General features: G+C 41.9%; 1 protein-coding gene across 4 annotated transcripts in view; it reads right to left on the reverse strand.

The window, feature by feature from the left end:
- NRG1 (neuregulin 1) overlaps positions 1–22845 on the reverse strand; it is a 452226-nt gene that overhangs the window by 125269 nt on the left and 304112 nt on the right. For 3 of the 4 annotated variants that reach the window (XM_056514289.1, XM_056514286.1, XM_056514287.1), the window contains exons 2-5: positions 22228–22405; positions 15895–16019; positions 5844–5894; positions 2922–2972 (exon numbers count right to left, since the gene is read on the reverse strand). In XM_056514289.1, the coding sequence (XP_056370264.1) occupies positions 2922–2972; positions 5844–5894; positions 15895–16019; positions 22228–22405 (405 nt within the window). The remainder of the gene's footprint in view (positions 1–2921; positions 2973–5843; positions 5895–15894; positions 16020–22227; positions 22406–22845) is intronic. The other variant, XM_056514290.1, reaches the window with a different exon arrangement.

The following is a 22845-nucleotide window of genomic DNA, read 5'->3' on the forward strand; positions in this document are numbered from 1 at the left end:
TTCCAGGACCAAATTTCCTAATGTGATTAAGAATGGCCTCTGCAGTCCTTGGTAGTGAGAGCACACAGCACTCCAATTGCTGTTGGTTTGGTCACTTCTTTCAGCAGGAAAAAACCTATCACAGAGACTTCATTGTGAAGGAAAATGAAAGTTGTAAGCTAGCGGGGAAAGTTGTAATATAGCAATAAGACAAGGAAAATGGGTTTAAACTGGAAGAGAGTAGGTTTAGATTAGATATTAGGAAGAAATTCTTTACTTGAGAGTGGTGATGCAGTGGCTCAGGTTGCCCAGAGAAGTTGTAGATGCTCCCTCCCTGACAGGGTTCCAGGCCAGGCTAGATGCAGCTTGGAGCAACCTGGTCTGGGGGAAGGTGTCCCTCTCCACAGCAAAGGGCTGGAATCATATGATCTTTAAGGTCCTTTCCTATCCCAAATTCTACGATTCTGTACAAAATAAATGTATGTGAACCAATCCTTGGGCTGGGGTGGAAGAAAGGGTGCAAAGTATTTCTGACTGCTAGGGGCAGCATTAACAATCAGTGTCAAAAAGTCACGCACTACAAAACAAGACACAAAACCACAAATTTCTTTCCTTTCCTTTTTCCTTTCCTTTCCCCTTTCCTTTCCTTTCCCCTTTCCTTTCCCCTTTCCTTTCCCCTTTCCTTTCCCCTTTCCTTTCCTTTCCTTTCCTTTCCTTTCCTTTCCTTTCCTTTCCTTTCCTTTCCTTTCCTTTCCTTTCCTTTCCTTTCCTTTCCTTTCCTTTCCTTTCCTTTCCTTTCCTTTCCTTTCCTTTCCTTTCCTTTCCTTTCCTTTCCCCTTTCCTTTCCTTTCCCCTTTCCTTTCCTTTCCTTTCCCCTTTCCTTTCCTTTCCCCTTTCCTTTCCTTTCCTTTCCTTTCCTTTCCTTTCCTTTCCTTTCCTTTCCTTTCCTTTCCTTTCCTTTCCTTTCCTTTCCTTTCCTTTCCTTTCCTTTCCTTTCCTTTCCTTTCCTTTCCTTTCCTTTCCTTTCCTTTCCTTTCCTCCCTGTCAGATTAGCGACCCCTCAATGTGATCACCAGTCCTTTATGTGAAACTTGTAATCCTAAAGGTTGTTCTTTCTTCTTTATTAAAGAATGGCTGTCCACACTCTCAAAGTGGACTTGACTTTGAGGAGTGTAGCCATATGTGCACATAAAAAGGATCTTTAGGTTTGGGATGTGAGTTGTGGAGGGTCTTTCAGAGGTGGGATTTTTTTCTAAACATTCTTCCTCTCTGAATATCTGTCACTGAAACTCCAAAAGAAGCAAAGCATGACACGTCTGGTCAGTTGTGAAAACCCTAATGGGGAGAACCCACTGAATCACTCTGCTGTTTTCAGGTCTTTCCCAGTATCCAGCCAACAGTGACAGTGCTGGCATGTTGTCTAAACATCTGCTATTGTCTGAGAAGTGGAAGGACACAGTTTATTTTATCTCCTGTGGCTGCTACAAGATTGACAGTTACAAGTGTGGAACAGACATGTCCCATGGAAATTCAGAAAAGAAAATCCCTAAGGAACTTTAAAATAAGTACATGGTCAACTACCTCATCCCTCTGTAGTGTGAGTAGACATTCACATCTGTTAGCAATAAACATTGGCTCCCTCCTGCTTTTCCTACCCAGCACAGGCAGCAATATCCAATATTGCCCTCTGTCCCCCATTACTTATTTTAGTGACTTGAATGGTACTAGCTCCAGGATACAGTAATGCTTCTGAGAACAGAACAGAGAGAATTTACTGTTTCAAATTGCTCCAGAAATTATTCCTGCCTACTCTACTGCTAGGCATCAAGGGGAAAAGGAGGCCAAAATCCAACTCTTCTTACCTTGCTGGCAGGAAGCTTTCAAAGTAACCAATCAAATTTCTTTAATTATTTCAATACAAACTTAAAAATTATCAGACTAGTAGTTGAGAAGATAACATAGAAAAATCCAGAGATATGGATTTGACCTTTCTTCCTGGTGCTGCTACAGTAGCAAATTTAAGGACATTCATGTATAGTTTGCTATAAAGCACATTTTATAGCAACTCTGGAACCGTCAGGGTGGATCTGATGACTGGTCTCCCTCACCTGCCATCCTATTCTTACCAGCTGGCAACACTTGCTGCTTTAGAGCAAGATTAATACCCTACCTCCCACAACTCCACTGACTTTGACTGTGTGAAGTGGCTTTCCAGACTGCTCAAAACCAGGCTCATAGATGGCAGATTTGGTTCTAGTAAAGAACTGAAGGCTCTCCCTAATGGGTCTCAAGGGCAGCATTGTATAGGATTATGTCAGTGAAGTGTGCTTCTCTGAAAACCATCACATTGAGAAAGAAAAGTCACTTTCCCCACTGGGCAGCTCCCAGTGTGCTCCTGAGATAAGCAGAGAGACAATCACTCTTTCCTAGGAAAGAACCATTTCTGTCTCTCTGTCCCAGCTGAGGGAAGGCACACAAAACAATGTGGAGCACAGAAGAAATAGTACAAGGAACTCTAACAAGCACCAGCTGGCAGGCAGATGAAGGGAAATGCACCCAGGTGGGGATGGCTGGACGTGAGGGTGCTCCACCTACTCCAGGGCCAGGGACCAGGGAGGCAGAGGAGAGTGTTTGAAGCAACACATTGCTGGGGAGGGCAGGAAAGGGAATTCCAAGTAGGAAAGACTGGTAGTTTCCTCCTCCTTTGCCCTGTCCAAACCTACATTTGACCTTTCTGAAGCAAGGCATTTGAGCCTCAATATGTGAAGAGCATATATCTGAGAATTCTAATAATATATAACAAATGACAATTGCACCTGTAGTTCAGAAATCCCACCCAGTCACTCCTGATCTCTTAATACACATTTTTTTGTGAGCTAGGAAGGGAGAAATATACTTGAGTGTTTTGCCAGCAATAATTTAAACAACTTGTAGATACTTACAGGAGGAAGTGTTTGTTCCTTCTGTTGAAGCTTGTATCCTAAGCATGGGTTCTGCAACACACAGAAGTAACAACAAAGTTGTAAGAATACAGCCACAGCTACAGCATTATACTGGAGAAACCTCAACATCTTCCCCTAGTAGATATTTCTTTTATTTGTATATTTTTTCCTCAGCAGTCAGAAACCCAGCAGAGCAGAGAAAAAAATGAGAGAGCTTGAGAAAGCAAAGAACTTCAAAGTTGGTTCAGCATGTCCTAGGCGCACTGTGAATAATCAATTATAGCAGAAATGCTCCATAGTGCAGGGAGGAAAGGCCGTGGGAAAACTGGCAAAGGCAAAGTAAAATTTTCAGCTGTTTCAGACAGCATCAGAGGAAAGTGGAAAGCATGTCATGTAGCTCTGCATGCTGACCCAGGAAGCATTGGCTTCTTATCTTCTTCTCACATAACTCCAATTAAACAGTAAGGAATTTCAGTCTATCACAACTAAAGCTAAGGACTTCTTTGGCTTGAAAGAGAGGAGGGTTGCTGAGTGTCACCACCTCTGCAAAGAGCTGTAGATGGAAGGGAAAATAAAACATATTCCAGACCAAAATGCGACATAGCACCAGCCCCAAAGTGTTTACAAAGGAAGGAAAAAGAATGGTAAATAATCTTGTAGGACAGTGGAGGGAAATGGACCTCAACACAAATCACACAAAGGAAGCACTCAGAAAAGTTTATAGAAGAAATAGGTAGCCTGAAGTTAAGCCAGAACCTCCTGAACTATAGGAACCTGAACCACATAACAATTAAGAGCCATGTGTTTGGGTGGCATCATGGGTTTCACTGTCTAGCAAATCATATATTGTGTCATGCATGAATAAACAATTCCAGAAAAGGCTTGAGAAATATTATCAGCAGAAAGGAATCATTTGAAGAGAGAATACTTTGCCTAAGGTGGCAATATGATGTGCCAGTGTGAAGTACAGGCAGCTAATAGCCAGATTGTGAATTCTAGGCAGCAGGTCAGGCATACTGCATACTTTGTAGTGAAATATTAACATGTCATATCACACAGAAAAGATGAATCTGTTGCCTAACAAAGTCTGGTTTTAGGTAGAAAAAAAACCACTCTTAAAAACTAAGACCACTCTACAAGTCCTCCTATTATCAAAAAGTAACTGTAGCAATACTTCAAGAAACCTAGGTCCCGGTGATTTGAACACCAACATTTCACAATAGTCTACCTTCAAGTAAAGAAACAACACATTAATTAATAATTTCATTTGAAAGTCCTGGAAAAAAATCAGCAGTGCTCAAACCCACAGGCACTACTGGTCACCAGGAAACTCATGAAGAGTTAGAGAAAGACACTGTCTGGACCCAGAGCAGGGATAGAACAGCAGAAAAAACAGCACCTGGCTGGGTTTGGGACTGGTCTCTGCTGCAGCCACATATCAAAGACCTCCTCAGAGCTCCATGTGGAGATCTCAACAAGCAGCCACTAAACATATTGCTTTTTGCCATTCTGAGGACAATACCATGATGTGTTGCTCAGCATGAAATCTGCCAGTGCAGAGATTCATCAGGAATGCAGCCAGGTTTTTGAACATCCCAGCTTCCTCCTCTCTGGAGGCACAATAGCAGGACAGTACTGTAACAGCAGGCTCTTGAAGGCACATAAGCAGGGAAAGAGACTGCTCAAGAACAAGAACTTTAATTCATGGGAAAGAAGACAGCAAAGTGCAAGCACATTCTTGCTGCACAAGAGAGAAGGCAAGGCAAGCCCAGTGGAGTCAGTGACCAGCGTGTCACCTTCTTTGAACAAAAATGGTTCCAATGGTTACAAGACGCTTGCTATTAGCTATGTGGTCTCATATATTCCCAGTGAAGCACCAGTGACAGGCCCCACTGAGAACATGAAAGAATATGGGCACATCCAACGTCTCTTCTGTCAGGCAGCAATGCCAAGATTTCAGAAGTAGGTCGCCACACACACAGATGCATCAAAGGAAAGGCTGCAAGCATGCTAAATGCAAAATCTGGCAATCACACTGTTTTCCTTGATCTAGCCTACAAACACTGTCATTTCACACTAAAACCCATCCCTGCCAGACATAGCTTTCCCAAAAAAGCTAGCAGGACCCCAGTCTCTTTGCCAAGGAGGGTATCTGCATCTTGTAAATGCTTGGGTTGCTCGGCTTATACACGTTTATCTACAATTGTCTCAGCCAAAGTCATCAGTAGAGACAAGTGCTTGTATTGTGGCCATATGTAAACTAACTCTTAACAGTTAAATAATGAAAGCGGTTTCTCACTGAGGTCAGTTCCAGGAGAAACTCTGGAAGTATGCAATCTGCAACTGCAGGAAAGATGCTGAAAGCCAATTCCATCAGCCTGAAAGGAAACCACCTGGAGAAGGCTCCTAGAATGCCAAGACAGCTTCAAAAGTGGTGACATTTCTGACAGTGAGTTACCTGTCTACACTCACGGACCCTGCAGAGTTGTCCAGAATTGTATGTAGAGCCCTGAGGAACAGAGCAGTCTAGGCAATGGACTTTCCTGAGGACACATCAATACGACTATACACTCAGCAAACTCATAAGCAGCTAGGATTTATAGGAGAAGGAGGTGAGAGCTTTTTTAAAACATAGTTCCTAACAACACAAATACTTATTCACTTGGGCTGCTGCAGACTGACAAATGTAGGCCAAACTAGCTTCCTTAATACAGCCCCAGGATAGTAAGGAGTATGCTTAACCCTTCTTAATTCATTTCTTGGTTCCTGAAGTAGCTCAGGTATGCAAGGTGATATGCAGAAATGGAGTTGCTGGATGTGGATGAATTGTTCTCTGTTAAGAAGGAGCTGTTTCAGAGCTGTAGAAGCAATTTAAAGAAGAAATGAAAGGAAAGACAGAAAGACACTGTTAATTCAACTTACGTGAAGAAGTTTTTGTCACTTCTGTTGATACTGGTAGCTTGCTGGCACTCTCTGGAAAACACAAGAGGCAACATGAAGTTATAATATGGTGTCAGATGATCCTCTAACAGCTCCAGAATGGACAAGGTAAAGAAGAAAAAGTTGTTCAAAGAAGAAAGCTTAAATTTAGCTTCAGTGGGCAGAGGCTTCAATCAGATATCAATTTGCAGAAGTTTCTTTTCAGGAAAAAATCAAAAATCATGGTGCCTACTAGCAAAACTGAAGAAAAAAGCTTGCTCCTTCTGAAAGAAGCCAGTTGTTCAATCTCTCCTTCTCCTCTGGGAATAACTGATCAGTGGCAACAGGAGAAATCATGCAGATGGCTCTGTTTCTGGAAGACGTCAGTCTGAGTACTCACTCCTTATGCTTCTAGGCAGTTAAATTTTGCAAAGACGTGTCCCTGTTCATATCACTTGAATTGCTGGTGAGTACATCCAATAGTGTCACTTGCCACTTCAGGGAAATCTTCTGAGCCACACATGCAAACCCCATCTCTCATGGACTGCTGGGGGCTCTGTGATAGAAATCAAACAGTTGCTTTGCTGAAGAGATGGGAAAAGTTGTGCTTCCATACTGGTCCTATGTATATCTCCATACACTATTGCTAGTCACATACTGGCACAGATTGCTTGCACTCACTTGTTGAACCAGCTGATGGCTAAGGGGGAGGATGTTGCCATATTTAGATCCTTGCTAATGCAAAACGCACAGATGGGTGAAAGTAGGATGTAGAAAGCCTTGTTTAGGCTTCACAGACTTGCAAAGAGACCTTGTTCCAATGACAGCATTGATTTGTGAGTGCTCTGCTGTCCCTGCAAGCCACAACTGTGTGCAATTTCTTAGGTGTGAACAAATCACTCTTCAGCTGTATTCATCAACAGTCTTGGACTTCCCCAAGTTCTCAAACATGTTTCAGACATTAAGTGGTGAAGTTCAATGCAGCTGCACAAGTTTCAACTCTATAGCTGGAGAAAGGCCCTGAATGCCAAGAAAAAAGTCTTGCCCTCAAGAAACCTTAAGGCACACCAAGAATCCCCTAGTAGGTCAAACAGACGGAATTTAAAAAATACCTCATAAGAGATTTAGGAAAAGGAAACTCTGGAATGTTTTTATTCTGTTTTGTGGATCTGGATTCCAGTGGTTCTCTGCTCATTGTCTTCAGAATTCACAGAAACTTGACCAGAGACAAAACTAGTCCAACTGCCTTCCCTTCAATATCCCTCTTGTTAAACTTTATTATCGACTCTGTGTTTCACCTTCTTACTTGCTTGCTCTTCTTTTGTATTTTTTTTTTTACATTTGGGTACAGCTTTCTTTGGCAAATACACTATTTATCTAGTTAGTACATTCCAGTTTCATCTCACTAATGGGAAAGAACATGTTATACAGCATTTCCTTGGCAGCCAGTGATGCATGGCATGAAAGTGTGTATCATAAGAAAAATTTTTAAGGTCAAAACCTTTGCATTAGGCATTGGAACACAGTAGCCTGTAGCCAGGCAGCTTTCAGGATCATTTTTTGGGTATAATGGCAGTTTCTCTATTGTGCAGCTGGGTTGTCTGAGCAATTAACCTTTCTTAGTCACATCAGGAGATGGAACAGGTCTCACAGCTGCATACTTCAGCATCTGGCACAACTGGAGCAAACTTTTCTTTCACCATTAAAGAAACCATGTTCCATTTAGTGCCTGTGCTGAGCTTGATGGAGCATTTCTTACTGGCACCTCTCCAGCCCAGCTGTGTTAGTCCAAAGGGAAGTGCAAAATACAGCCAGAGCCTCTTATACCTGAAACGTGCAGAGAAATACGTTTGCAAAACATGTGGCAAAGTCACACTTTATCAAGTGCCACTAGTAACATTTGTGTTAGCAACACTAACAGTGGATGCTAACGTTTGGAAGACACAACATGTACACCACAACTGTAAGAAAGGCATTATAGGGTGCCTGGGAAGACTAGCACAGATGCACATGACAAGCTATCTGAACACAAGAAGCAAACAAAAAAGAGGCCTCTCATAGCAGGCCATCAGTACTCGCCTGAGGTGAAAGAGCTGCAACCATTTTTCAATCATAATACTTTTGCTACTGCAGACTGCTAGGGTATGGAGAGGGCAGCCTGCAGCCCTGTCTCCATCATCACTTTAAATTCCCATGAGGAGCAACCATCTCAGAGGCTACAACCAGTTCTGTCCCCTGGCACTTCTAGGAATACTGAGCCTTGGTGAAGTGCTGTTTCCTCAAACTGGGTATGCTTGTGCAGGGGCTTATTTGTATAAAAATACAGAAGGATCCATGAGAGATCCTTGTTTGGGGATATTTCAAAGAGCAGGTCTCTGCAGCTTCTCAGTCCTATTTCCTTGGTACTCGGGCCAGGAGTATCTTCTGCTGCTTAGTCTGACACAACAGGAAAGAGCTCCTTTAACTCACACAGGACTCCCAGCAACCCTGTCACCTTGCTGGCCTTGATGCGTTGTTCCATCCTTCCAGATAGGGAACTTTGCTTGGGCTGCTGAGGGGAGACCACTCCTTGTTGCGTGGGCAACAAGCTCTACTGTACAGCTCTGAGGCAGGAGGTCATTCTCCTCCTCAGCCAAAACATTTTCTCCAGGATAACCAAATATTTTAGAGCTATACAGCTGCTGTTGTGAACAGCTCTGTGCATGTCCTCACAGCTTTTTCTCCCCCAGTTAGTTTGTCAGGCAAAAATGTCTGCTTGGGCAAGCAAAAGGGATTTGGTTGATCTCATAGGTTTTAGTTCAGGCCTTGCACATGGTTGCTCTAAGAACCCTGAAAAGGACAACAACCTGGGCTCTGAAGAGGATTCAGACACCATGACACCATAAGTAGTTTTTTTGTCATCCTGAGGTATACTGTGTGGCAGTAAAGTAAGTTTTAATCCTTTTGAATTGTTTGTGCTATTAGAGTGATATATCATCTGAAACTTGCCAACAATGACACAAACTAACATATACCTTGAGAAAAGGGGAGCACTTTATCACTCAGTCTATAGATGGTAGAGCAGAGAGTAGCTGTGTAGATAGTTGGTAAGGCATTAGTCTGGGGCCTCAGAGGCATGCAGGCATATGTAGTCAAAGACACATGGTGAGCAGTGACCAAATTATTAGTTTCTTAAAGCTATGAAACTTTTCCCCATTTTCCTCCAAAAAACTACTGACCTGAGCCAGATTAAAGGGACGTTGCTCTCAATCCAAGTATGTCAAATTGCAAGGAAAGTTTCAAGAGTACTCCTAGAGGAGTTGCAATTATAAATTGAGTGATGGCCACATTTCTTTCTAAGACCATGTGCTGGTTACACATGTAAGGGGGGAGGGGTGGAACTGCCTGAGGGAAGCACCACAAGGCTGGGGAGTAAGAGGGGCTGTCCCGTCTCTGGGGCTTCCCCTGTGGGCTGCGGAGACCAATCAGAGAGCTGATTTAGCAGTGGACAGCTCGGGAAACCAATTATTAGTTATTTCGCTTTCACAAATCATATTGGATTAAGTTAACTTGCTCTCTTTCGGCTTCCAGCTCTCAGGAGGTGAGGTGGCTCTGGCCAGGGCCCCGGCCCAGCTCCGGGCTTGGCCTCAGCCTCGGGCCCGGCCCCTGGCCCCGGCTCGGTGCTGGGGTGGCCTGGCACCCCGGCCCCGGCACCAGCTCTGCGGGGAGCCCCTGGCCCGGCCCCGGCCCCGGCACCAGCTCTGCAGGGAGCCCATGGCCCGGCCCCGGCCCCGGCACCAGCTCTGCGGGGAGCCCCTGGCCCGGCCCCGGCCCCGGCACCAGCTCTGCGGGGAGCCCCTGGCCCGGCCCCGGCCCTGGTGACCCTGGCTCTGCGTGGCCCCCGGCCCCGCGCAGCTTTCAGCTCGGCTCAGCTCCCCTCTCCACGTGGCATGGCCGAGCGAGGGGATGGGGCAGCCACCAAAGGTGAGAAGAGAAGCCCCAGATGATGCACGGGGCTCAGAGTTTTTCCAGCAACAGCCTGGCCTGGCTTCTTCATCTGGATACAATTTTAACTCTTTTAATGCCTGGATAAGATTCTCGATCTCCTGAGCTCCCCCGAATGAGAAGAAATAAAGCATGGGGTTGACAGAAGTCAGCAGAATGAAGATAAAGTTCGTGATGGGAAGAGATTGAAAAGATGCAACTGATAGGTAGCTGAAAACCTTTTTTGTGGGGCTATGAGGGGACTGTGACTACACTAAAATTCCTTTAAACTGTGAAATATACTTGGGGAGGTTTGGGTGTTTTGAGAAGAAGACTGTTTGCCTCGGGGAAATGGTGCTCTATCTCTGTTTTGGGACTGGAATATGAACAGAGACATTTGAAAGAGAAGGAGGTGAAGACAATTTTGTTTTTTAGCAGCTTGCCTTTAAAAGTAGTACCCTGTGTGTCCATCATAACCCACAGCACAGCTCTGGAAGGACTGTGAAAATGGGAGGAAATTCATAGTTTTGTAGGTCCGGGCGGATGTGAAGGTGAAGACACCCCCTAAGCCTAAACCAAAAAAGAAACTTTTCTCTCTAGAGTGAACTGAAATGATTATTTGGGTGGGTAACTGACTGCTCTCTGTATGTTGTTGTTAAGGAATGTAGGGAGGAGAGAATAATCTAGAAATCTTATTCTGAATTCTTTTCATGTTATTAATAAATCTCTTCTTATATCCTTTTAAGTTTTAAGTCTGTGTTGTCTTTACTCCTAAATCCTATCTCTAAAGGAAATTAAATATATTAGAATTGGCAAAACCCAAGTCACACCGTGATAGACCAAGTCAGTGACATTGGTCTAAGCATGCTGATTTGCTCCAGGTGAAAATCTGACTCATTATGCCAGCCAGTTCAAAACAAACTATGTCCCAGGTTGCCTGTAATTATGCTACAGAGAAGAGGTACTCAGATCTCCTATTTTAATCAAGTCTTGGACAGAAAAAGGGACCTTTTTTTCACTTGAAGTATTTCATAGTTTATCGCATGCTCTATGGGTACTAGATACAAGCTGCTTCCATTTACTTATTTCTCAGTCATCTTCTTGAAGCTAAGCTACTGTCTGTCTTCAGAAGAGAAAGAGCAAATTAAAATTGAAAGAATTATGAGTATCAGATCCTTATTGATTACTGTACAACTTGGAGCTGTTACAACTACTGCAAGTCCTATGGACGCAAAACCAGAAACCTGCACAAGGCACTGTGTAGTAAATGAATTTACCAAAGTTCACCACTGCCTGCAATTGAGATACATTTAACAGATCACCTGAGTACTTCTTGTACCTATCAATTCAGACAGAAGTGTCCCAGTCACCCACACTGATGAGACAAACTACATCAACTCACTTTCACTTTTCACAGATATCAAGGAATAGTGCTTATCCCAAATCTGGCACACAATCCAGCAGAACAAGCACTGAAGACTTTTGGCTTTTGAAATATTTGTGTGAATGTACCCTTTTGCACCCTGAAACATGTTGGGCACAGAAAACATCCTCAGAGGGGGAAAATAATCAGGTCAACAGGTTTTAATGGAAAAGACTGACATCACACCCATAGATAGAGGATGCCTGACTCTTTATCAAAAAGATATCATTTAGCTAGTTGACTAAATATAGGTTTTTGTGAGCAAGTTGAAAGCTTTGGCTGTGGTGTGAAGTATTCTGTCAGTATTATTTACTAAGCATAGTAAGGTCCTGATAAGAAAATCCCTGAAAAATTCACTGCAAGGGTTCTGCTTGGGTAAAGCAAGAAATTAGGATGCACAAAAAAAGCTACTATAAATTCGTTGTAGTAAACTTGTGCACTATTTATACAACACCAGGAGAATTTCATGCCTCTATTTTGACCTCAATTACAATCTTTCTTAGGGGAGCATACATGAGTATGAGTGAATGAAAATAAGAAGGCAGCTCATATCCTGTGGGCAAGTTACACTCATTATAAATTTAAAAGAGAACAGAATAGCTCCTACCACTTGCTATTAAGACTAGTAAAAATGTGTTTGTCTAGGTATTTTTATATTTGTTACATTTTTAATTCACATACTTGGCTCTATAGACAAAGGTTTATATTTCTTTCAGTTAAAAGTCTGTGTATGTTAATGCAGTTTGTGTGGGGTGTGCGTTCCTGCTTATGCATAGCAAAAACTTTCACGAGCACATGTGGCAGTTTTAAGTAACAACAATGTTTATGATAGCAGTAAGAAGGACAGGAGTTACTATGATGTTTGTCTATCTTTTAGCCAAAAAACTTTACCACTTTAGGGAATGAGATCAGGAGAAATTAAAGTCTTTGCTCACTGAAAACAGCAAAAACATCTTACAACTGTTTTTACTGAGAAATACTTGATTTTCTGTGCTTGGAGCAGGGTACTGAAATCAGGAACCTTGGTGGTAAATGTATGGCTTTTTGTATCCTTGGGAGGAAAGCCTCAACACATTTGCCTTATTCTTCATATGTTTTTTCCTAATGTCCATTGGTAGTTATGTTAGAGACAAGGCACCATGATAAATAGACCTTTGGTCTGGCCTTGGGGTTCTCTTTCATGGCATACACCAGCAAAGAAAATTTCAACTAAAGTAGTCCTAGTTTGACAAAATTCTAGGGAATTTAGACACAGATTTTTTTTTTTTAGATATTGAAAAACACTAATCTTACAGTGAAAATAAAAATAACCCCATTCCCAGAAAGGCCATTACCTCGCCTACCCTCACTCTTACAAGTAAACAGCACAAAGGGAAAGGAAGATCTAGCTTGCAGATAGCAGTGCATACATAATAAATATGACCAGGTGAGGTCACTACATTAAAGGTAATAATTTAAGATATGCTTCACATGGCAGAGCAGACAATCACCATAAGAAAGTCAAGCCCTCTGGTGCATTTTTCTTTACCTCACTGTTACCCTATCTGCTGGAGGTGGAAGAAAGCAATCTCTCTCCTCACTTTGAGAGATTCAGCCTTCTCAGATACCCACATTTTAATTTCCTACAGGGACTCCTATGCTACACTGGACCCCAAGGGCTCCCCAAAAGCCCACTAACAGGTAATAACAAGTAAGAGTTAAATTGCTGGATTTTTATTTGTTGTTTTGGCTTTTTCTTTTAATTTTGAACTCTTTCTTTCTTATGAATATTGCAGGACCTCCCAGCTATACAGGACCCAAGTAATGACTGCCCTTCAGGGCTCATTACCGAGTTTGGATCCCAAATCTGTCATTAAGCTAGCAAGGGGAAGAGGTCAGGGAATGTGGGGGAAGGAGGGGTGAGGAGGTCACTCATGCAGGGGGTCTCTCACTGTTTGCAAGGCAGATGTTGCCCTTTGAGGCCCTAAGGATCTATTGCTCTTAAGTCTCCAGATGTTGCCCATGCTGTTTCTCAAATCCAGGTGGAAAATTCAACCATTAGCAGGAAAATTATGAACAATTTTATTGGTAATTTGTAAGGAACAGTAAGCAGAGTGGGCTCAGATGTGTGTGTAGCAACCAAATATGCATGATTGATTTATTCAACCAATGAATGCTGCCACGCCTGAGTCTAGATGATCAAATATCACTGAGATGTTCCAGTTCAGATATCATTGAGTTTCCAGTCCAGATCTTTACGGACAAGAGCCAGCTGGCAGGTTTAGACTGGATTCCAGTTTGCCCTGTGTTTGCATGCATGTCAGTGCTTTAAACTACTTACACTTCATAACACCATTAGATAGATTTTAATGTATATGTTATGGATGCACATAACAGGGCTTGCTGCAAATACTTTCTACTGAGACCAAGCTCCTGCCACCTTGTAACAGAGTGTTTTGCAGTCAGTCAGCATAGCTCAAAAAGAAGTTGAAAAATCCATGTCATGTAGCAAAGGAATGAGGTCCTGTATGTACTCCCATGACACCATTCCTTGTCTGAGAAAGTAATAGAAAATGGTCAGGCTCTTCCTTTTTTTTTTTTTTTTTGCATTTATCTATATCACTGCCTAGGCACAGTGCCTACAGTTGAGTTATGGAAACAGTACAGGAGCTTTCCCTGTAAGCAGCTAATGAGCAACCAAAATTTGTATTCATGGAAACCGAGAGAAAACTACACAGAAACACCTACCCATTTTTCCTCTTAGTAACATTCCAGTAAATAACACTTGATCTTTTATATCAGTCTCCTGACATCTGCTTATGATTATAATACCATACAGCTAGAATGAAATTCTAGCACTTGAGATTCTTTAGTTGATGAAATAAAATAGCAAATGCACAAAGTGAATACAGTCAAGTAATTGCCATGTGATTAAAAAACAGCAGATAGACAAAGCCAAATCCCACTGGAAAAGGTTTACATTTGGTTTTCTGTTTATATAAATACCTATCTCCCACTTAAGAGCACAGAAAAGTGGAACAGAAAAGCATGTAAATTGACACTGCTAAAACATCTTTAATTCATCTATGATATGCAGAGAACTTCAGCTTTGTTTGCTAATGTTTTTTTTGTACTTCACAACTGACTGGACACTGGAGTTTGAATTATGGGAACTGAATTAGTCAAAGCCACACTTAAAAAACAAGATTTCAGCTGAACTCAAAGGAGTACTTGGACGTTCCTCCTTTCTGGGGATGAATTCTTAAGTATAGGGAAGTAGTTTCAATCCCAAATGATGCTTCTAGTTTGGTTGGGGGTAGGATCACTTGGGTTGTATGGTACCTGATAAAAAGATGTCTCTGGAAGTAGAACTGCATATTATCTCATGGGAGTACATATTTGAGTTAAATTGGCATAGCCTTACCGCATGCCATGAAACATCCTACGTTGTATTAGTGTCTAATGAGGCAAAATAGTTAAATGCAGAACCAGAAAGTATGAAGGAAACATGTGAGGGGGAAGGAGGAGGGGGTTCCTATAGTTAAAGTTTTATAGGTGGCTTTTCAGGCCGTAGATATCGGAGAGAAGCCGAGTGGGAATTTATGATAGAATTTGTTTTATTTTTAGGACTATGCTTTGTTTTGGGGGAGCTAGGAGTTGTGTCTAATCCCTCTCCTTGTTACAGAGACTGGTTATGGTGTCAATTGCTGGGTGTGAGTGATTGGTAAGTTTAGGGGTTTCCATTGTGTCTTTAGTGCTGGTTATGGTTTATCTTGGGGGAATGTTGGTAGTGTTTGTCTGTTCGATGTCATTGGTGGCACATCCTTTCCTGGTGGCTTGGGTGACTGTTTGTTGGATATGGTCTTGGAATGGGTTTGGTTTTTGTGGTGTTATGCGGGGAGTGTTTGAGTGGCTGGTGGACGCCTCCACTGCCTCTCCAAATGAGAAATAGTGCTGCAATATATTTATGTGCAGTAGAAACACAAAACTTCATCAGAAGCAATTGGAGCTCCCTGTAAATGAAATGAGTCCGGCAAAAACAGCAATCTACAATAACTGTAAATCTTTTGAGTAAGTCTGAATGCTATCTATTTAATGAGAAGCTCTACTCCTCAGGAAATACTCTTAAATCACAATACCTGAATCAAAGTATCTGAATCACACTCAAGCCTTTGAATAATTTGCCTTCAGATACATTCATGCCTTTGTGTTTATTGTTTTAGAAATCAAAAGAAAACATATGTGAAAGTAAAAATGGTGGCAATCAGAGCAATACAAATATTACTTGAAGTGAGAAGTGCTGGTTTAGAAGTTCAGATATGACATGTTTCAGGTTAAATGCAACTTCCCCCACTGTGTATAATAGGAATTAGAATAATATTCCCTTTATCTTTTTCTGATCTTGACTATTTAGACTGTGTCTTCGACTTGGTGTTACACAGAAAATGCTGATCTGTCCTGAGATCTGTAGGAGACATCCCATTTGTCTGTAAGGCAAACAGAGCATCTCAACTACATAACAGACAAGTCAGGCCCAGCTACTTTTCTTAGTATACCTAATAGATTTCAGTGCTTTCACTTCCGCTTCACTTGCCAAGGTTTGTCCTGCTCCTAAGCCCTTTGTCCTGCTAGCAGCTTTAACACATGGTCTTTCTGAATGTGACAGTAAAATAATGAATCAAGCCTTACCACTGGTGTCTGTGATGATAACACTGGCTTTAGTACTGTCATTTCCTAGCTTGCTGCTCACTCGGCATACGTATTCCCCAGCATCGGCCAACGTGGCTCTGTAAATGTGAAGCTCAGAGTATTTCCTGTGAAATCAGAAAAAAACATATAAACATCCTGTACTGGAATAACAGTCACTGCATAAACTAAAGCACCTTTTTCTCCACCCCTTTCAACAGAGAGTCTTGTCTTCCATTCTTACTGATAAATCAACACTATCCAGGCTTGAAAGAAGGGAGGAGAATAAAAAAAAAAATCTCTTACAGGCTGCTGGAAAACAGGCATATTCATGAACCCAAATAAAGATAGTTGCTTATGCTTTTCTATATGAGAGAAGTCTTTGCTCTTAAAGGAAATCTGGAAAACAACCATCAAACAACCATCCTCTCTCAGCCAAACTGTTGGCTGTCCAGATGCCACTGAGATGGGTGTAATATTAAAATAGATTACCCTTCCCTACAGGCTCGTATTACCAGAAGTAGAATTCTGGGTTAGTACTGTAGTTCCTAACATCTGACTAAATAATCATGAGATTAGAGCACACCACTTTTTAACAGCTTCTGAAGCCCCAATAGTAAATCATTCTCCAGCGCTAACAAAAAAAAAAACACGGGCAGGAGCACAATTTGCATGAAGCTACATTTTGTTCCTGGCTCAGAGATGTAATTTAATCAGTCTCCAAGGTTTTAAGATTAGATTTTCAAATGCAGAACTCCTGCCTACCCATTAATTTTGTAGGAACATGTTCTGATGTCATTCATGGGGTCCCCAACTCACAGGATGGCAATAATCCCATTATCTAGACTGCAGAGAATTACTAGCTTGGGGAAAATGCACACTTTACTGCTGTTCCCAGTTACTGTTTAAAAGAAGTGCTCTGGGGAAGTTTCTGCTTGACACAAAACCTGATCTACAGAACAGTCACTCAGTGCATGAACACTGGTATTCCTGAGCTGGCCCACCCTGACTTGAAGGGCTGATCCCCAGGAGGCAGCAGTTGCTCACTCTAAAAACTCATTGACCACCAGGATTGCTGAGCTAAAAATGCCTGGGGAGTTGATTTGCTTCAGCACTGCCATGTCTCCCAGCTCTCCGTGCAGAAATCACAACTGGCTACCCCTCCTGCAAATCACTGAGCAGGGCTTGGTTCAGGCGACAAACAGGTCTGTTGCAGCAGTGTGGGCTTCTGAAGCAAACAAAATGTTCAATGCCAGTTTTCAACACATCCTTGTGAGACACCCCTACCTCCACCACAGGACACTATCCCATCTGCTATCCAAACACCTGCTTATTAGCAGCTCAGCCTTCCCTGCCTCTAAATGAAACTCCTACTGCTGAGGAGTCAGCCCTCATGGAATGAAGGCAGTGTGCTAGCTGGACCCCTCTCTGCCACAAACCTGCATCACAAGAGCTTCCCCCATGTCCTGTAAGAGGACTGCTTTCTTGAGGACACTGGGCTTGGCAGAGACAAAAGCAGCCAAACTAGGATTGGCAATTTACTCAGGTTTTCTCAAACGGTAAAGAAATGAATAGCTGAGTATTTAGGCTCCCTTCTCAGGAAATGTTAAGAGCCCAGTTCCCAGTGCTGAATTAATTAACTGGGCTGCACTTCAGATGGCATACAAGAACAGATTCAAGCTCATGGCAACCATGAATATATGAGAAAAAAGTGATAAAAGGCACTGACAGAAACATCCAAAAATTGAATGCTATTGTATCTTGTGTGAAAATTTTGCACCTAATAGCTATGCTCATACAACAGTAAAAGTGGCCTGCTTTTTAATTTGCCTGCCAGCCATCCTTCTTCACCACAGCCTGTTGAGGGCTTGACCAGAATGTCGTGTGGTATTCTACACCACCTAACAGCTTGTGTAGACATGTGATATTTCCTATATTGCAACAGGTTATCTCTCAGCTATACTAGCAAATACTTGTCTAGATGGAGAGCAAGTTGTAGTCTTAAGATACTTCAAAAGGCAAAGAGGCTTAGGGTTTTTAAGAATTCACTGTAACACAGTGAAAAGGAAGGAATAATAAAAAAAAAAAGTGGCACTTTAATACAGACATCCATTGTATACTTGCTGCAGTCCTCTCCATACATTAAGTAATATTGATGCATACCACTTTTGTGGCCTGCTTGACTATGTGAAGAGACTCTTTGCCCTGCACACTTATTTTTATTGTTTTTGTTTTACTTGATACATATGGGAAAAGACAAGGAATTGTGTCTTCCTTTTATGATTTTATTATATTAAAATAGGTGAAGGATCAATATTTCTTACAAATCCATTTCTAGTAAGCCAAATTTACTCTTAGTTTTAGAAAAAAAAACCCTGTAAGGACTTTTGTCTCTGAGAGCAGAAATAATATGAATATTTATAGCCTTAAAAATATCATTGAGAGGTATTGGGACAGAATTCAAAACAGTCAGAGCAGAAGATGACTCATTAATGGCTGTAAATGAAGCAGTTTCCTAGCAATGCAGTACTCCAACAGTACTGACTTAAAGCCCCTGATAAGGGATATTGTTTTCAAAGGCTTGTCCTTTTCTCAAATTATACCATGCTACTCCAAAAAAAATGCCTCTCCCTGTAAGATTTGCTTCTGCTGAATCTTTAGCTCATTGCCTCTATGACACTGCTGAGATCGTATTCATACATGAAGGAGAAAGAAACACATCTGCAGAATGCAGTCCCAGCCCACCTTATCTGATTGCTTGAATTCATTTTGCTTCCAGCCTCCATCTGTCATCCAGAATTGCCTGTCTGCAGGCAAATATCCAGGCTAAGCTTGGATGAAGCTCAAGGTACAGGGGCACTTACACATAAAGTTTCCTTGTGCACTACTGTACCCAAAGCCATCATCTAGAAGTGGCAAACACCTTGTCTCTGCCACAAAAAAAAAAAAGCCCTGATAAGGGAGTCTCTATGAGTAATGAAGAGCACCTGACTTGTACAGGACACTGCCCAAACCAACAATGCACAGGTCTCACCTGCATTTGAAATCAGAGAAGGAAAATCAAATGCTATCATAGTAGAAGACAGCCACAGGAAAGTTAGCTAGTAGGTGAAAAGCTCTTGCCTGGGGTCTGATTTTTTCTGAATCTCTACTGTCACAAAGAGATAGCTTAGAGCCTGGACACACAAATCAACTAATCATGGCCTCATCAATCATCAGTAATCATCAGCAGAAACTCACTGACTGCATGCTCTTACTCTGACAAATCTGAGGTAAAAGTGAGTGCTTTAAATGCATTTCATTAAAACTTAAAGTCATTCAGTTTCTCTTGACTCTCCAGTGTAATGAGAAGTAATATAGCCATTTAGTGTGATTCACCTGCTGTACTGTCACAGAAATATAAATCAGAGCATTTTGGATTGAAAGGGTCCTTAAAGATTGTATAGCTCTAACCCAATTTCCATGGACAGGGACACCTTTCACCAGACCAGATTACTCAGAAGCCCCATCCTGCATGACCTTGAACACTTCCAAGGATTGGGAGTCCATGACCTTTCTGTGCAATGTGTCAGTGCCTTCCCACGCTCACAGTAAAAAATGTCTTCCTAATACCTAATCTAAAACTACCCTCCTTCAGTTCAAGGAGGCTCTCCCTTGTCATGTCACTCCACATCCCCATTAAAAAAAAAAAAGAAAAAAAAAAAATAATCTTTCTCCAACCTTCTTGCATCCCCCTCTGGGAAGTGAAAGGAAGACTGTAAGGTCTTCCCAAAGCCTCTTCTTGTTCAGAGTGAACTGTCCCCACTCTCTCAATCTGTGCTCAGAGGAGAGGTGCTCTAGCCCTGTGATCAACTGCTCCTCTCCAGACTCACTCCAACAGGTCCATGTCTTTCTTGTGTTGGGGGCCCCAGAACTGGACACAGCAGTTCAGGAGGAGACATCACATGCTGGGGCTCTGTGCTCTCAGAATCAACCACCCTAAAACTATCCAAAAACATAGCCTACTTTTTATGTAGCCATTTGAACTTTAAAACAAACATTAATCCCAGACAGCTTATCAACTATTCTAACCTCCGTAGTTGATGTTTCTCATACTTGGTAATAGTAAAAAATTCACAGTAAAAATCAATACAGAAGCATATGAACATAACAAACACTTATCAGTGTGCTATCATGAAAAAAACCAGAACATAAGTGGGGAAAAGAACTCCTTGATCTCTGATACCCCTCTAATTTGCAATGGAATCTTTTTAAGGTGGCTTTGCTTAGTGAAATGTGTATGTCTTTATATGCGTTCATTTCTACTGCATTTCCCTCCCCCTCTTCTTTATTTACAATACGTATATGTCGCACTTTTTATCAAAATAAAATCTATTTTCTCTTAAGCTGTTCATTTCTACTCAGTCCCTGATGCACAGATGAGTAGCAAAAGAAGAAATGGCAAAGCATGACATGTCCCCAAACTAAAATGTCAAAGTAGGAAGGCAGAGAATATCCTTCAGATGTCAGCAGACATCCCTTGTCTTTTCCTTTTTTATACTCTACATCTAGTGACTTTCATGTCTCTAACTGGAAGTGCTTCTCCATTCCACACTGACATTTCTAAAACACAAGAGAGAAATTCCAACAGTGCATGATATCATTGTGACTGGGGAAGCACAAATGTGTGAAATACAGGTCAAAGCCTGCACCCTGTCCACTTATGGTGAGTGAATTAGACTTTGAATTTCTATCTTCCAGAAAATGGCACAATTTAAATATTTTTTCATTATGTATCTTTTGGGGAAGTTTGGCACATCAAGCTGTAAAAGAGTCTCACACATTCCACATGCATCAATATCAAATCAATAGCTATCAGTTTCCCTTCTGACAGCTCCTCAAAGCTTTTTGGGGGCTAAAAATACGCAAAGAAGTGATCTGGCAAAAGGCACTTCCTTGACACAAGGCTGAACTGGTGATGTTCAGCCCCAGAAGGTGAAATCCTAGCCCCAGTGAGCTTGGTCAATCAGCATTAGCCAAAATTCAAGTGAAGAAAATACTGATTGCCCCTAACAGGCAGCACTGTGTTGCTGGGCTAGGCTCTGATCTGAACATTTTCTTTACAGAATAGACTGAAAATACAACTCTGACGGAGACATATGGCTCTGCAAATGAGTCCAGACAATTTGCCAGGCTATCTGCCACCTGGAACAGCTCCATTTCACAAATGCTGGAAGGAGACATCACAGGTTCCTTCTTGACATCTGTGCGACTGTGGCATGGGGGCTGTGGTGATGCTGCTCCATCCTTCGTGTTTCACCTTGTGCCCCAGGCTGGGTACAAGAAACTGCCAATAAGGGCAGGATTTCTGAATTTTAACCTGAATAACTCTAAAAAGTTAGATGTCTATTTGTTTACAGCTTGTTTCATCTAGTGTGGTGAGCCCTGACACACTGAACACCTTGGGAAAAAAAGCCTCTTGCAGAGTGCATTCCAAACGGTCTGTATCTTGAAAAGAGGCAAAGCATGGCATGGTGGCATGGTGCACCAGAGAGCTGCCCTGCTGACTGAGATCAAAAGTGAGAGTTGAAAGACTGTATTCAAACAGATTTTCATAGCTGGTGTCAAATAAAACTTTTTTATCTAAACAAGGTAGGGACAAAACAGCAAAAGCCTTCTCCTGCCTAAATGCAGTAAAAGCGTTGTGTATTTTCCCCTGCAGAAATAAGGCACCAGTCTATCTTCTGGCACTGGTCATCAGTCACATGCAGGGGGCACTTACCACCAGACAGAAGGACAGGATTAGCAGGCTTTGCTATTCATCTGACATCTGCTACACCGGTGCCTTGTTCTGCAAGTGCAGGAATGCCTCTGGTAAAGGACCACTGAATGCTAGCATAAGACATCCAGAGCTAATGAGGACAGCATTCAGCCCTTCTTAAGGACTAAACTGCTGGAAAGGAAAATCCCTAAAATATTTCAAAATCTGCAATCCTTTGATGATTTTAAGTGTTTTTTGACTTTAGACAATAAACAAAAGGTACCTCTATTTTTGCTAGCAGTTTAAAAATGGCCTGTCTCCAAGGTTTACTGGTTAAAATCATAGCCTTTGGCTATGAGAAAACAAATAGAAATAGAAAACCAAAAATTAATTATGAAAAATTTATAGCACACTCACACTTCATTCATACTTTCAGGAACAATAATATTTGCTTCTGCTTTCTCAGATTTTCTTCCTCTGTTATTCATAGCTTTAGCTTTGTGCTACTGCATTTAACATCCTCAATGCTTGTATTCTGGTGAACATCACTTCCCAGCCCTCCCAGCCCCACTTGAAAGATATTACTTTGTACTTACTTTTGTTTTTTTGGGATCTTGATATTTTCCGGTCTGTTTTTTTTGGTTATTTCCTTCCCATTCTTTAACCATTTGAATCTGAGCGCAGGATACTCTGAAGTGGTTTCACACCTTAGCACTAGCTTCTGACCCACAGCAGCCTCTTGGTTTTTCATTTCCTTCAATTTGAGGGGCACCGCTAAAGAAATAAAAGAATGTCCTGGTGATTAGGCCATCCTCAAAAGGGAAAACATTTCTTACTCAAGTTGAGCTAGGCAATCCATGGAGAGCAAAACCCCAACCAGACTAGCAATGCTTCTGCAAAAACCCCTGCAAAAAAGGATGTGTGCTGTCCTTAAAGCATAAGGGCATATTTAATGGCAGCCTCATTTGATGCTTTGGAGCACTCCTATGACAGTTTTACAACTTGCAAGACACAGTGAGAACCAAAGTGGTGGTTCTGAATACAGCAGGGAGCACTAACAACATTATTTGATTGTGTGCACCTAGGCAAAAGACAGCACACTGTGGCAGGCACCTCTGATTGGTAACAAAGAAAGGCAAAGGGAGGGTAAATCCTTCACTAATTTTAATTGCTATGAGTCATGGACTACCCAACAGCTCCAGGTGCAACTGATC

Source organism: Oenanthe melanoleuca, chromosome Z (genome assembly GCF_029582105.1).
Source record: "Oenanthe melanoleuca isolate GR-GAL-2019-014 chromosome Z, OMel1.0, whole genome shotgun sequence".
Classification (NCBI taxonomy): domain Eukaryota; kingdom Metazoa; phylum Chordata; class Aves; order Passeriformes; family Muscicapidae; genus Oenanthe; species Oenanthe melanoleuca.